We start from the raw sequence: 16,519 nt of genomic DNA, 5'->3' as shown, positions 1-16,519 counted from the left end.
TTTATTTTATTTATTTGAAAGGCTCAGTTACAGAGAGAGAGGGAGAGAAAGAAGGAGAGTTCTTCTACCCACTGGTTCACTCCCCAAATGGCTGCAATGCCAGGGCAGGGCCAGAAGCTTCATCCAGGTCTCCCATGTGGATGTAGGGACCCAAACACTTGGACCATCATCTGCTGTTTTCCCAGGCACATTTATAGGGACCTGGATCAGAAGTGGAGCAGCTGGGACTCAAACCAGTACCCGTATGGGATGCCAGCAATTCAGGTGGAGGCTTGACCTGAAGCATTTACAATGCTGGCCCCATGGTGTTTTAATAATATAGTTATAAAACATACAAATCAGAGACATAGAAATTTGGTATTTATATGATTAATATGAACATTACAGATAGTTACATACTGTTAAAAGGATATTTTAATTCTGAATTATCAGTTCTGATATCCACATGGAACAAATTTCTACTTAGCATTTTATCAAAATATTTCCAATGTGATTTTTCTCACTCCATTAGTTATTTCTATTTTCCTATTATTTTTTGTGCAAACTCTTTCACAATTATCAATGTATAGCTTATTCAAAGCACTTTTCTCAATTTAAAAAGAAAAATCTGATGCTTAAAAAACTAGATGAATTTTTAAGTGCATGTTTTATTTATATTTACTTATTCATCCATATATTGGCTATGTCACGAAACAATGGATTTATAATACAGGTATGAAGCAATGAGAAAGGGATTTGTATAGCTTAAAATGATAGAATCTCTAAAGCTACCTTGTTTTTCATATGAAGGGTGTTGTTTCAAACTAGGGCATGGAAACTAGTCAGTATTGGCTTCTGTTTTTGTTGTACAGCTTCCAGAATTTTTAACTGAAGACTCCATGCACTGTAGTTCTTTCCACAGAGAGCTGACTGATATTTGAAGAAGTGTTTTCATTAATCCAAGAAAAATATGATGTATCCATCCCGAGTCTCACTTTTGTTCTTAAATATATGTATTTTTGTTTGTGGAGAAGCTGAGCAAGGCAACTATGTGCATCATTCTACGGTAAGAATTTTAGCAATTTTGTTATAGCTAGGAAAGCAGAATTAGCTTTCAAGATATATATTAGAAGTCTGAAAAGATTATATTGCCAAATATGATTTATGGGACTATTAGCATTTTTGTTGAGAAATGTTGAAAAATTGGCTAACTGTTACTCCATTTGAACTTAGGAAGCTATAAACTGAGGATTGACTTAACAAATTTGCTGTGGAATAATTTTAAAGAAATTTCAAGCCAGGTTAAGAACTAGTGTGCAAAATTCCAGTTAGCTTTGATAATATTATATTTGATGGATAATTTAAAAATAATTCCACTTGAAAAAAAGCTATTCTATAAACTTTCATATTTCAAATATAATCTGGTAAATGGTTACCTAGGAAATTAGAATATTGTATCCCAAAATAATGTCAGAGTGGTGGCTAACATTATATTTCTAATACTATGAGTAGCTGGGGATTTGGATTTTAACAGATCTAAGTGTTGTTTTATAATTTTTAAATGTCATAAAATCTATTTACCATTGTGTCAAAACCACATTGCAATGTTCCATGGTTGAAGTAAGAATAAATTTTAGGAAAGATATAGAAATATTATTGATTTGTTTCTCTAAAATACATGCCAATAATAGAAGAACCTTATTTATATCTTTAGAAATCTAGTTTTAACTTAGATTTTTGAAAATATCTCGTATACAGTCATTATAAATATAGAGAGATATAACAAAGATTAAAATAGATCTAGGTAATAAGATGTAAGCATCTTTTCAAGACAAATATCTTTATAATATGATTAGCTCTATAACTTTCTTTCAATATCTGGGTAAAGCAGGATAAAGCTTGTTGTTACTATTGTCATTTACCAGCAGAGTTGTTAAATCTACGTATCTTCCACCAAAGAATGTTTTTAATATTGGAGAAACCAATAATGTACCAATAAGTATAGACAGCTAAGGACTGGTAGCTGGCCTTTTAAAATGATATCTTTTGTTGATTTTTGTAAAGCGAAATTCCATTTTTCTTTTATCACTGGTATCTTTCAAATCTAATATTTTACTTTCCAAATCTTTAAATACCTTAGTTTATGCAAAAATAAGAGGCAAGGGTGGGCATCGTGGTCAGTGGGTTCAAATGCCCCTTGGATGCCCACATCTCATATCGGAGCGCCTGCAAGTCCCAGCAGTGTTCCCGATTCTACTTTCCTGCTAATGTGCACCCTGGGAGGCAGCAAGTAATGGCTCAAGTGTTCCAGTCCCTGCCTCCCACAAGGGGAGAGCCCGATTGAGTTCAAGGCTCCTGGTTTTTGCCAGGCCCATTCATGGCTACTGCAGTTATTTGGAGGAATGAACTAGTGGTTGGAATAACTCTTTCTCTGTCTCTGCCTTAAAATAAAAATAAAAAAAATTAAAATAAAATGAATCAACAGGCATCTTACACATGACTACACTACAGTTCCTAATTGGTGGCAGAAAGTTCATTTTGCTAGAAATGTAGATATCTCAGGGATATTTCTTAACTCCTTTTTAAGGAAGTTCAAACTGAAAGGTTCTTGGAAGAGGTATAATGTAGCTGGATATTCTATTAAAATTTGCAAAATTAAAGGTCACAGTCACAGAATCTCAGTAAGAGAAACAGACCCTAACTGAATTTTCTTGGAGCTTAAAAGAAGGGAGTGAAATTATTGAATTAACATGTGCTTATTTTCCATATTCAAAATTTACCCACAGATTTATTTGTGGAAGTTTTAACTAACCAGTTCATTAAGTGTTTTCAATGATCATCCATGTCTTATGTTTTATGTCTTGAAACCTAACATTTTCTCTACAGTCTTCTTATTTATTATATATTGGGTCACACAACGTATCTCATGTATCTTTACTATTTATATCTTTTAAAATAAAGGATTCTTCAGTAGTTAACACTGTAGAAGATATATCTAATGCAAAAGATCAAAGTAAAAGTAATGACACTATTTATAAAGAAGACTGTGAGGATTCATGTGATGTTATTACTAAAATTACAAGAGAAGAAAAACACTTCATGTGTAGTAAGTATTAAACATAACCATAATTATGAAAATATATGATTTGTTGTTTCTATGTTAGACATGGAAAAGAAATGTCTTACCTTGTGTCTAGGTCAAAGGCTTTATATATTTGGATAGGTATTAATAAATATTTGGTAAATGAATCTATATATTCCTGTGTTATCAACTGACATAGAGAGAAAGGGCAAACCAGATGGCACTGATAGTAGTCTTATACCAATTCACTTAGAACTTGTTTCTTATTTTCATCTGATCATTAGGAAATTTTACTTTTAGCTATTTTTTTTCTTAGAGAGGCAGTTTCTAAAAACTACCACATTAGTATTGAGTTATAATAACTAATATAATAGGTTTACTATAAATTCACAGCTGGCTTATTTAACAAAGCATAATCAATAAAGAGATTTAGAGTTAATTCAAAACTATATTTAGTAACTGTAGTAATTTTCATACATATGTAGTGAGTGGAATTAAAAAGGGAGATTAAAAAGAGCAGGATTGATAATCTGATCTATATCTTACAGGATGTAACTCCCATGTCTGGAAGCATAAAAAATTTACATTAATATATCTAATTCTATGTGTCACACAAGTGTCTGAAGCTTCTCAAACCAATGAGTGCAACTTTAGTTCTCTTGAGACAGATTTCCAAGCCCAGGAAAAAGCTAATGAAGGACAGTAAGAGACTGGTCAGAAAAAAAAAGAAAGAGATGAAGTTGAATCAGTAGAGTTACAAATATCAGGAAATATTCATGTGATTCTATTGCTATAGTGAAAGAAACTTAGAAATAAAATAATTTTAAAAACCTAACATATACAATAGCGTATATGTTCTTTTGTTATAGAAGACATCATATATAACATTGAACTATGGAAAGGGTCTGGAAATCATAGGTAGAGTGTTTACATCTTGATTTTGATGGTTTTGTTTTTGTTCTTAATGTCTGGCATTAGTAATACACTTTGAAACAGCAAGGATGTGATGCAACATAGCAGCATGATCTCAAAGGCCTTAGAAAACCAGTACTTTGTACTGTTCTTGAAACTTTTCATAAAAAATAGAGCTTTGGGTCTGGTGCTGTGGCTCAATGAGTTAAGCCTCTGCCTGCACCACCAGGATCTCATGTGGGTGCCAGTTTAAGTCCTGGCTGCTTCAATTACGATCCAACTTCCTGCTAATGGCCTGGGAAAGCCACGGAGGATGGCCCAAAGTAGGGTGCGTGGAGCTGTGCGTCCATGTGGGAGACCTGGATGAGGCTCCTGGCATTGGCCTGGCCCAGCTCTGGCTATTGTGGCCATTTAGGGAATAAATCAATGGACAGAAGATATCTCTCCCTCTGCTAACATCCCTCTCTCTCTAACTTTGGATTTCAAATAAATAAATAAATAAATCTTTAAAAACATAGTGTTTTAAAATAAAAACACTTTAAATAAGGAAACCATATGGTAAAAGTCCAGTTAGAAACCAACTAACCAAAACCTTTGACTAAGATTTATTAGGTGTGTATATGTATGTTAGCAATTTAAATATAAAAAATTAATCAAAAATAAAACAAAGATTTATTTTAAAAATGAACTTGCCTGATATGACATTGTTGTCATTTACTCTTTTTTAAAAAATATTTTATTTATTTATTCGACAGAGTTACAGACAGTGAAAGGGAGCGACAGAGAGAAAGGCCTCCCATCTGCTGGTTCACTCCCCAAATAGCCGCAATGGCTGGAGTTGGGTTGATCCAAAGCCAGGAGCCAGGAGCTTCTTCCAGGTCTCCCACACGGGTGCAAGGGTCAAGGACTTGGGCCATCTTCTACTTCTTTCTCAGGCCATAGCGGAGAACTGGATCAGAAGAGGAGCAGCCAGGACTTGAACCGGTGTCCACATGGGATGCCAGCACTGCAGGCGGAGGGTTAACCTATTGTGCCACAGCACCAGCCCCATCATTTACTTTTGTATATAGTAAGAGCTGATGAATCCTGTTATCTCCTGCCTCTATTCTTTTCATCTAATAAAGTGAGAATTGATATTCACAACATTATCTCTATAGCATATGCTTTTGGGTAAACTGTATTATTAGGAAGCAGAGTTTCATTGAGAAGTATTTAAACAATCATTTTCTTGGTTAATTCTGAGTTAAAACACTGTCTAAAATACACAATTCTGAATATTTATGTAAATTGGCATATTATTGTTTGTCTATACAAAATCATTTGACATTTATCATTTTTGACTGTAATTGTTTTTGATACCATTATAATATTTAGCAGCCACTTTTTATTATGTCTAAGGAAATTTGCAAAATTCCATTGTTTCCTACACACGAAGTACCAAAAAATTATTAAGAAATATGATGGATGAACAGCAAGCATCTTTGGATTATTTATCTAATCAGGTGAGGATTTTTTTTAGTATTATGTTGTTGCGTGTGCACACTGACTGTAGTAAGCAAGAGGCATAATAATTTCATTTTTAAATTACAGTCATGTTTAGAGATTTTTTTTAGCACCTACTGAGAAAAGGAACCATTAGGGAAAGCCTCAGTGAAACAGAAAGCAATAAAAGCAATGGGCCTTCATTCAAGGGGCATGCAATCTAGTGGAGCAGAAAAATGTGTTGAAAATAGATGGATGCTGTTAGAATAACACAAAGAGAAATCTAAGGTACAATACAGCTCTCCAGAGGAGACAGCCCTAAGGTGAGCCATGAAAGATGAATAAATGCTTTCAAAGCCATGAAGGCTGGGCAAGGAGGGGCAGGCATTTGGAGGAATTTCTTGGAGTTGGGGCAAGATGGAGAGACTGGTGAGGAAGCTGACTACAGGAATAGTTAGAAAGAAGTCATGCTGCACCAAGAAACCACTGAATGTCTGAACAAGGAAGTGACATGAGCCATCTGACAATTGGATGGAGGATGAGTTGGAGAGGAGCAAAGGCAGCAGAGAAGAATCTATAGCAATGATTCAGGCAAGGTGTGAAAAACAGATCCACACAGGCAGTCCGATGCAGAAACAGGGTCAGATAAATTCCATGTTAGGAAGGCAGACACTGCTGAATTTTGTGACTACTCTTTAGCTGTGCCTTTACTGCTTTGGAATTTAGCTAACGGAGGTTGATTCAAATATAAATTTACTTAAATGTGTACGTTAATTATGTGTGTGTTTAGGTTAATGAGCTCATGAATCGAGTTCTCCTTTTGACCACAGAGGTTTTCAGAAAACAGCTGGATCCTTTTCCTCACAGACCAGTTCAATCGCATGGTAAGAACTTTGGTATTTCAACCTTTTCATATTTGTCTGTTATTGCTTAAAATGTTCCTGGACAGATTGGTGCATTTAAAAGTTTTGTTTAAACAATACAGCTCACTATTCTGTAACAGACTGGAAGACTAATACCTGCCCATAAGCAAGTTACACCACAAGCAATGTGTACTTTCCTAAGCTGGAAATCTTTACTGACAGCTTAAAAACTGTGGTCCTATGACAATATCTTGACTCTGTTGAAAGTGGTTTAGGTTTATGTAACTTTATTGTGGGCTCCTCATTTGCACTTTATTAATGATTACTTTTCATATAGGAAAAAATATCTGAGTTACATTTTGACATGTTTGAAATGTTTCAAATTGAGACATAAAATTTGAAAAGACAAATTAAGACAGAAATAAAAGGTCATACTTTATACTAGAATATAGCAATATTAATTCCTAAAGGCTTGATGCTTTAAAAAATGTTTTGTAAATCTTATAAATATGAATGTATATCAAAAAGTTCTAAGCAAATACATTACTATGGAAGGACTAGTATATGACCTTTGTATTTTCCTTCGAAATGGAAAAGGATACCGGAGCATCTCCTATATTCCAGGTATGAGGACAGGCAGTTTAACTATAATTTTGTTATATCTCATTTATTTCTCATAACCATCCCTGGACAGGAAGTATTGTATGGTGGTTAAGAGCATGGGCTCTGATATCAGACTGCTTGACTTCTGGTCTACTATCTCCTTGATACCAGTGAACTCATCAGTAAACTGATAGTACCTGCCTCATGCAGTTGTGATGATTAAATGGATAAATATATGCAAAGCCCTTAAAATATTGCCTGAAGCATAGTAAGAGTAATGTAAGGGTTTGCTATGATCATTGTTATCATCAGATAAGGATTATGGGGCCCCAGAAAATCTAATCTGTTCATGTTTAGTTAGATGATAATGACAAAGTAGATATTTCAACCCAGATCAGTCTTAGAGTGGACTTCCAGCAGGCAGTCATTATAATGATGTCTCCTGAATGCCCAGCATATAGGCAGCACAGCTGTATCTCTTGGAAATGAAAGGAGAGTAGCACATTTTTGTATCAAACTTTTTATAGAGACATTTTCTGTCTATTAGTATGTGATAAGGCTTTCCATAATGCTTTACCATATAAATTGTCAGAGTAACACTATGAAGTCAATAGTGTTATTATTATTCTGCTATTACACAAAGAAAATAAGGTTTGGAGTGTTTAGTTAGTGTTTAGCAAACTTTAATCTAGACATCTTCTTGATTGATGCTCTAATAGTTGAATTTATTTTATTATATTTGTAGAAGAGGCAATAGAATGTAAAATTCAATAGCTTTAGTAAAATATAGTATACGTATTCACATATATATGTTTTCAGTCTTGCAGGGACCTGCATGCTTTGGAGACAGTGATAATAGGATGATATATTCTAACTATTGTAAATACAGGAGGTTCTCATCTGGAGTTTGATTTTTTTCTTGGTGAAGAAGCTGATTTCCCCTTTTTCCTCTTTGGCTGCTACAACAGTGGTCACTGATATATCAGAGTCTCTGAAGTTTAGAATAGAGTTGCCAAGGATGTGTCAGTACACAGTAATCTATTTATTTCTCTGTGTTTTTTATTCCCTATTCATAAAGATTTCTTCAACACATTATGCTCTTTAATATAAACCTAGATTCCTGAAAGGGTACTTTTTTGAAAAAGAGAATGCATAATTATAAAATATACTAAATTTTGATCCCAAATGAAATTTTTAAACAGTATAGAACAATAATAATTAAGTGATGTCTTTAGTGAGGGCTTACTGCAACATAAATTCTTTGATCTCAGTTCTTCCATATATTTTCTCCTTATTTCTGAAATTGTGATCATTTTCCTTTTCCAAGAAGTTAAAAACCATCATATCATAAATGAAAATAATACTCTTAGATAAACCGGTCAGTTCTCTACAGTAAAACAGTTGTCCTGAAAACGTACTTGAAAATGTCCTAAACAGAACATTTTACTCTTCTAGGTTTAGATTGCAGTGACATTAAAGATACCATTGGCTCTGTCACCAGAACACCAAGTGGTTTATATATAATCTACCCAGAAGGATCTAGTTACCCATTTGAGGTAATGCTTTCTCTTATTATGAGGAATAAGTTAAATATTAAAGTTATAATTGGTTTAAGATTTAATTTTTTCTTGAAAATTTAAAATAAATTAGGAAAAGCTCTAGTCTCAAAATTTTGATTTTCTATAATTCTAATATCCAAACCACGGACCAATAAAAGGACTAGAAAGAGTTTGTCTTTCCCTTTTCTGTTTTAATTTCCAGGTTATGTATTTTAAAAAAATGAAAGATTTATTTATTTATTTGAAAGGTAGAGTGATAAGGGAAGACAGAGAGACAGAGATATTCCATTGGCTGGTTCACTCCCCAAATGGCCACAATAACCAGGTATGGGCCCAGCCAAACACATGAGCCAGAAACCCCAGTCTGTTTTCCCACATAGTGGAGGGGCCCAAATACGTGGGCCCTCCTCTGTTGCCTGCCGAGACACATTAGCAGGGAGCTGGATTGGATGTGGTGCTGCTAGGAATCAAACCAGCACTCTAATATGGGTGCTAGAGTCACAAACAGTGAACTAATGCACTGCAACACAACCCTGGTCCTCCATGGTTATAGTCTTCAAAGTAAATCCATGTGGTGAAAGATCTTATTACTTTTTCTTTAAAAAAAAGATTTTATTTATTTATTTGAGAGCTAGAGTTATAGACAGAGAGGTTGAGGCAGAGAGAAAGTTCTTCCATCTGCTGGTTCACTCCCCAAATGGCCACAATGGCCGGAGCTGAGCAGATCTGAAGCCAGGAGCCAGGAGCTTCCTCCAGGTCTCCCACGTGGATGCAGGGGCCCAAGCACTTGTGCCATCTTCTGCTGCCTTCCCAGGCCATAGCAGAGAGCTGGATAAGAGGAGCAGCTGGGACACAAACTGGCACCCATATGGGAGGCCAGCACTGCAGGTGGAGGCTTAGCTGACTACACCACAGCGCCAGCCCCAAGGTCTTATTACTCTTACATTAGACAGGATTACAATAGGTAGAACTATGCAATATAAATATTTGCTTGAATGATTATGATGTGCTTTGCTTTGGCAGTTACTAAAGATACTTTTAATTTTTTTTTCTATAGATGGTTCTTTTGATGATACATGATTTCATATGATTGCATAAGAAATTAATAATCTAGAAAAATTTTTCACTGGAGTGTGAAGTATATTGAGAAGCTGATCCACTCTTAAATTGAATAAAATAAATTATTTTCCTGTCTATGCTTGCCAATTCTATGATAGGATTTCAAAGACAAATTTCTACTGTTATCCATATTGATGGGATATATGCATATGTATATATCTGTGTCTATCCATATATGTTTGAGTACTTTTCCTTTGTGCATAAGAAAGTTCATAGTACTTGTGCCTTATTTATAGTCTTTATTACATAATAAAATAACTTTTTTTCTGGGTAGTTACCACCAGTTTCTCTTAGAATTACTACCATTATTTTTTTGACATCTATTGATAAAATGTCAGAAAATTGGGACTAGGTGGGAAATAATTTTAAAATTATTACCTAAATTGCTTTGTCTGCAGATTCAAAACTAGATCTGAACAGATGTGGAAAGAGAAGGCTTCTAATTTTGTGAAGAGTGGGATGAATAATTACCTCTTTTGTGAGAACGTGTTGAGTCCCTCACTTCCTCCACACTGTATTTCTCAGTCTTCGTGTGGGAAGTTTCTGATAGAGAATAGTGCTCTGATTTCTTCCCTAAGTTGCTTTTATGGGTCCCCTATAGGTTCTCTACTAGGGGCTTTTTTAAACAGCATCAATAGCTGTACCTACGAGTGCCTGCAGAGTGGGCAGAGATCATACCTTTCTGCCTGGAAATGCCAGTCTGAATGTAGACCTTCCAGGCTTGTGTGGGAAAACCGCAGTTAAAAACAAGCATATGGGCATTTATAAAACTGTGGAAAAATCCACCAGCATTTTAATTCAAGGGAAAAGTTAGTTTGTAAAGAAATACATCACTATGCTGTAACAGCTCACTACAGTAATTATGATACCGAAAAAAATTTTTAGAGTTGACTAATAGGAGGATAACCTTAAAAAGCTGTAAACATATATTTTAAAAAATGGTAGAGACTGTAATTAGATTAATTAAAATTTTCTTTATAATAAGAATTATTTTTATAGATAAAAAATCAGAATATATAATTATATAATATATATATAATGGCGTATAATTGCAATGAAAACTTTCATTGAGAGTATCTTCTCTTTCTCTAAAGTTAAGGATTAATGTGAATTTTATCAAATAATGATAATAATGGTTTTTTCTGGTCCTATTTTAGGTCATGTGTGATATGGATTTCAGAGGAGGTGGATGGACTGTGATACAGAAAAGGATTGATGGAGTAATTGATTTCCAAAGGTTGTGGTGTGACTATCTGGATGGATTTGGCGACCTTTTAGGTCAAATTTATGTATTTTTGTTCTACTTTTTTCCTTCTTTTTAATATTTCTATTGACTATGTCTCTATGGATCAGAGCTGCAGAAAAATAGAAAGTCCTTGTGAATATCAAAATATGACTTAAATCACTCTCTTTTCATATGTTAAATTACTGAACATAAGTAGCTCTTCAGCTGAGATCCAGAAATCTTTATTTTTTAGGTATTTGTTGAAATGTGATTTGAGTGAAAATTCTATGTGGGATATTTATTAATTTTCTAGTATGCAACCAGCAGAGTTCTGGCAGGTGCTGGTAGGTGCTCACCAACTGGTTCAAAGTGGCAGGGAACTTGAAATTATTGAGATGTGTGCTGTATCTACACAAGCAAATGAAATTGAGTATTGGTCCAGATTGAAATTGTTCAAACTGAGCAGAATGTTCTATAAAGAAATCAATAAGACTACTATGCTCAAAATTTGAAGATTACAAACTCAAGTGCATATAAAATGTGTTAGCATTGCTGCCACTTTTTCTAGTAAGCACAAACACCAGTGACCTGCAGAATTTACATTAGTTGGAACTTCTCCAGGTGATCATGATAATTCTGCTATTCTCTTTTATTGTTGTTTTTAAATTTTATTTAAGTTATACAAGTTTCATATATTTTAATTCTGATATTTTCAAAATTACTGTTGTTATAATTTAACTACTGTAACCTCCCATAATGATGGCATCCAAGGATTCAGTAAGTGGTGGTGGTAGCTCTGCTCTAAAAAGCCTACTGCATGCAAGTGACTTTTGAAAGCATTTGGCTTCTAGCCAGATATCTACCTTGCTGTGGAAAGCAGTTAATTTACCTGCATTACCTCTAATTTTCCATTGAGTGCTTCCTTCTCCATTAAGCAAAGATCAACATATAGGCTTTGCATTGTCATCTTCCTAACTTCATGCCTATTTCTATGGGGAAGTATGAATTTTGACTAATAATGTCTTCAGGTAGGTATCTTTCATAAGGAGTGAGGCTGCTTTGTACTTGCCATATTTTAAAAAAATTACTTCGAGTCTTGGGAAAGTATATTGTTGAATCTTGGATTTGAGGTGAGGGTAAAGAGGAAGGTGACAGGGTTATAGACAGCGTGAAGGGTTATAGGCTGATAGTCTGACCATACCCCTACCCATATTCCTGGTCTGCTTTCTTCCTGTTCTTCTTCTGGATACGTTTCAGTTCTAAGTGGGTGGTAACTAAAATGCTCCCGTCAATCCTGAAGAAGGGCTTAATATCTTAGCTACAGTTATGAGTTTGGATGCTGTCAAATTATCTTCCAACTCTTTGAAGTTTGTTTTGACTACACCCTTACCTAATTTAGTCATTTCTGTGGTTCAAGTAGGTGTCCTCAGAACAGAGGTGTCCACTTTTAGGCTCTGCTGTTATGGGTAGGGAGAGACATTGGGTACAGTACACATGCAAGCAACACACAGTATGAATCGGAGAGTTTTAGAGTTTATCCTGGATTTACATTTATCTTGGAAATATTGACCCTAAACCTGAGGATACTCTAGTGTTGGTATGTTATGTTTCTAGTCATATAAGATGAACAAGCTCCATTTTAACAAAGTAGTATTTGTTCTGAAAGTATTCTCCATGGAAGGAAAAAAAAAATTATCAACTGAACATTTTCAAGACATGTTTCTTTGGAGGTTAAACCTCTACATTTATTGGTAGGCATTATTTTATTACCTGTTGTTTTTCTGCTGACTTGCCTTAAAACTTGACTTTATATTTAATTGAATTTAATTTGGGGAGATAGAAATGAAACAGTCTAGTGAAGCAGAAATAGGATAAATATTTTTGGTAAATTAGGCAAACACTGATCATTTGCACTAGAATAGCCAGTCCCTCTATTTATGTGGGTCACCTCAGTCACTGAAACACTAAATAACATCAAACATTAGATGATAAAGATTATCCTTGTTTGTATCAAAATATATTAAAACAAAGCATTTTTTTTACAGGAGAATTTTGGCTAGGACTAAGAAAGATTTTTTATATAGTAAATCAGAAAAATACCAGCTTTATGCTGCATGTGGCCTTGGAATCTGAAGATGACACCTTCGCTTATGCATCGTATGATAATTTTTGGTTAGAAGATGAAACAAGATTTTTTAAAATGCACATAGGACGGTATTCAGGAAATGCTGGTAAGTTTTTAATTTCTAAAATTTTCCACACAATTTAAATAGAACTGACTCTATTAGACAAAGACAAAAATGAATTTCTCTTGATATAAAGACTGATAATAGAATAGACGAGAAATGAGAAACCTGAGCAAATCTTGAGTATTGAACCTCTTTTATGATTGTGGTACTGAATTATCATTTGGACCATTTTGTACTCTCTAAGACAATTTGTCACAGGTAGTCTAAGTTCATTCTTTAAGTAGAGAGCCTTGGAATGAGCTAGGAGAGTATTATTTCCATTTATATGTTCAGGGTGGCTGGCATCTGCAAGTCATACAATGTTAGAGATGACCTTCATTCCTCTTACTTCACAGGTGAAGAAACCTGAAAGATTAAGTGACTTTCCCTGATCATCTCCCCTGAGCCACAGCAAGGATCCAGGTTGATAGAACAAATAGTGTAGTGCTATTTTCACTATCCCATGGTGCATCTGCTCATTTCCAAGCAAATTTAATTTGTCACAACTTCAGATACTTGATGTTAAATTTATATTTTGATACTAAAATTTTAAAGGCAATTGCATTAGGAAAAAAGGAAATTCAACTTCCCTATTGTTGCTACTCATGGTACATACAGCGTTAGAAATGAAAGACCAAGTTTCCCGGCTCTTTAACTGATCACAGTATAGAGGGGAAGATAAATAGCATTGAAAACTAAGAATATTGATATAGTTTTGGGAGTTAAAGAAAGGATGAGAGTGATTCCAGTTGATTGCATCCAGAGACTCTTTAGGGAGGGAAGTTTTCCACAGGGGTTAATGCTAGATTAGACCTGGGGAGCTTTTGGAAAGTACATATTCCTGCTGAATCTGATTCAGCAAGCTTGGGCCAGATAGATGTGCTGGACTACTTACAGCTGAGAACCACTGACCTGGTCTTGCAGGAATGGATTGGCTTTTGGCAAGTGTACATTGGCAAACTGAGCAGCCAGAGTCGAGGCATGGAGGGAGGAAAATTACAGGGCAAAAAGAGTTGTCTGGTATGGTTGGAATCTGTGACACCAGAGAGGGTTTATGCTTGGGATATTAGGTGAAAGTCTGAAATTCAAGTCTCACATGTATGGAAAATTTAAGAGTTTTAATATACAATTTTTAATGCTTCACCTCTGAAAGCATGTAAAGAACTATCTGAATATAGAGTATGCTATGTTAGGAAAAGTTTATGTGAGGGTTCTCTAAATGATAACTAGGATCTAATTGCAGGATGAACTTCATAGTGGCAAAAGATTTTTCATTACAGAACCCTCAGATTTTGCCATGTTATATTCTACATTTCCCAACATGGTTATTAAATCACTTTCAACTGTCAGTCACAAAATATAATCAATATAATGAAAGTAGAAGATACTGTAGAATGTGAGACTAACAACATAAATAAATTGAGGGGGTTATTGTGATCATACAAGTGGCAGAGGTGGGCCACAAATTTGTCTTTGAGTTCAGAGCAAAACTATCAATACAAAATTTTTTTTTTTTGACAGGCAGAGTGGATAGTGAGAGAGAGAGACAGAGAGAAAGGTCTTCCTTTTGCCGTTGGTTCACCCTCCAATGGCTGCCGCGGCCGGCCCACCGTGCTGATCCCAAGGCAGGAGCCAGGTGCTTCTCCTGGTCTCCCATGGGGTGCAGGGCCCAAGTACTTGGGCCATCCTCCACTGCACTCCCTGGCCACAGCAGAGAGCTGGCCTGGAAGAGGGGCAACCGGGACAGAATCCGGTGCCCCAACCAGGACTAGAACCCGGTGTGCTGGCGCCGCAAGGCGGAGGATTAGCCTAGTGAGCCACAGTACCGGCCTAGCAATACAAATTTAAACATTTGAGCAATGCAGTTAATCCATGAGAGCACAAATATTCAATAATATAAAACTTGACAGAAATTTCTCTGGGTTCTCAGAAAATAAGGTATCATGTTCTCCACCTACATGCTCATAGTAGTGGTATGAAAATCTGCTATTTATACATGATTTTTCTTTTCCTTAATATGAATTGGTCTCCACTTAGTATTACAGGACTGTATACCATCATTTTGGCATAAATTACCTTATTTTGTTTATACAATCACACTTCTATTTTGCATTACGATTTTTATATCAAATATCTGTTTAAAGAAGCCTGTCACTCTGAGGAATTTATTCCCAGACTCTGGAATATCGGAAACTGTATGTATCAGAGATTTTTACAGGATGAACAATAAAAAAATAATTTAAATCTTTTTCAAGATGTGATGCTTTTGCATAATATCCTGGTAATGGTTGATGAAAAGAAGGGAAACTGCCTTCAAATTCAGTTATTTAAAAAAATCTACTTTACCCAGGTGATGCATTCCGGGGCCTCAGAAAAGAAGATAATCAAAATGCAATGCCTTTCAGCACATCTGATGTTGACAATGATGGGTGTCGCCCGGCATGCCTGGTTGATGGTCAGTCTGTGAAAAGCTGCAGTCGCCTCAATAACAGCACTGGCTGGTGGTTCAACCAGTGCGGCTTGGCAAATCTAAATGGCATTCATTCTTTCCCGGGAAAATTGCTTGCAACTGGAATCCAGTGGGGCACGTGGATCAGAAACAACTTACCTGTCAAGATTAAATCTGTTTCAATGAAAATTAGAAGAACATACAACCCATATTTTAAGTAATCTCGTAAATTGTAAGGCAAGTTCCACAATTATTTTTGATGCTGTGTTCATAATTTTATGGAGCCTCTCTTTTTCCTTAGTTTTAAATACATTATAATATTTATAGATGGTATTTAAGTGCTATGAGGTTAATTGGAGAACTTCAATTTTGTAGCATTTTCTAAGAGAAATCAAGGCTTATTGTATGTTTTCACTACCAATTATGTTAACTAAGTATAATCAAGTTTGTTTTAAGTGAATTACAACTTGTCTTCCTGAAATTTATAGTGATTTTATACGATTTTACCTTTTCTTGGAAATTAGAAAGCATAATAAGCTGTTAAGGAAACTGAGAAAATTGTTTTACTTATTTTCATTTTATATTCATTTTATATAATTAATTATATAATCTACAAATACTTTCTGTTGAAAAAATTATAAGAAATAACTTTTATGCAGATTAATATATAAATTTCATATGTTTTATAAACATTACTAGTCTAAAGTGATGCCACAATGTTGTATTTAGTTTGCTACCAAAATAAAGCCCTTCTCGCTCCTTCCTTGATAATTTTATTCCTGCTTGCAATAAAGTTACTGTATATTTATACCCTGATCAGTTGCAGTCTAAAACATGTACTAACTTATCTCTTTTGAAACCAATAGCAATGGTGGGGCAAGAATCAAGATGAATCAATGGTTTCGATGTACAGTAGGAGCAAGCTGGGCATCTCCGCTCTTCTAAGTTAGCAGGAGTGGGATGGTAAAGATTTCATGGGAGAAGGCCACAGGAGACCTGTGGGGCCCAGTGTTGGATA

At 35.1% G+C, this 16,519-nt stretch overlaps 1 protein-coding gene across 1 annotated transcript; it reads left to right on the top strand.

Annotated features, from left to right (window-relative positions):
• The first annotated feature begins 869 nt into the window (after window positions 1-869).
• ANGPTL5 (angiopoietin like 5) lies at window positions 870-16,317 on the top strand. Its single transcript, XM_008262215.4, has 8 exons — window positions 870-1,045; window positions 2,941-3,085; window positions 5,372-5,475; window positions 6,246-6,339; window positions 8,377-8,477; window positions 10,757-10,877; window positions 12,870-13,055; window positions 15,403-16,317. Exons 1-8 carry the CDS (start codon window positions 950-952, stop codon window positions 15,720-15,722), a joined length of 1,167 nt encoding a protein of 388 aa, XP_008260437.1. The 5' UTR covers window positions 870-949; the 3' UTR covers window positions 15,723-16,317.
• The last annotated feature ends 202 nt before the right edge of the window (window positions 16,318-16,519 follow it).

The sequence above is a fragment of the Oryctolagus cuniculus genome, chromosome 1 (assembly GCF_964237555.1).
Source record: "Oryctolagus cuniculus chromosome 1, mOryCun1.1, whole genome shotgun sequence".
NCBI lineage: Eukaryota > Metazoa > Chordata > Mammalia > Lagomorpha > Leporidae > Oryctolagus > Oryctolagus cuniculus.
Note: the sequence above shows the minus strand (reverse complement) of the source record. Positions and strands in the feature narration are given on the sequence as shown.

Coding starts and splice junctions, on each gene's coding strand:
- ANGPTL5 (XM_008262215.4), top strand. CDS start 950: ATGATGTATCCATCCCGAGTCTCACTTTTGTTCTTAAATATATGTATT. Junction 1,046..2,940: donor ACTATGTGCATCATTCTACG/GTAAGAATTTTA, acceptor TTTAAAATAAAG/GATTCTTCAGTAGTTAACAC. Junction 5,476..6,245: donor TGGATTATTTATCTAATCAG/GTGAGGATTTTT, acceptor GTGTGTGTTTAG/GTTAATGAGCTCATGAATCG.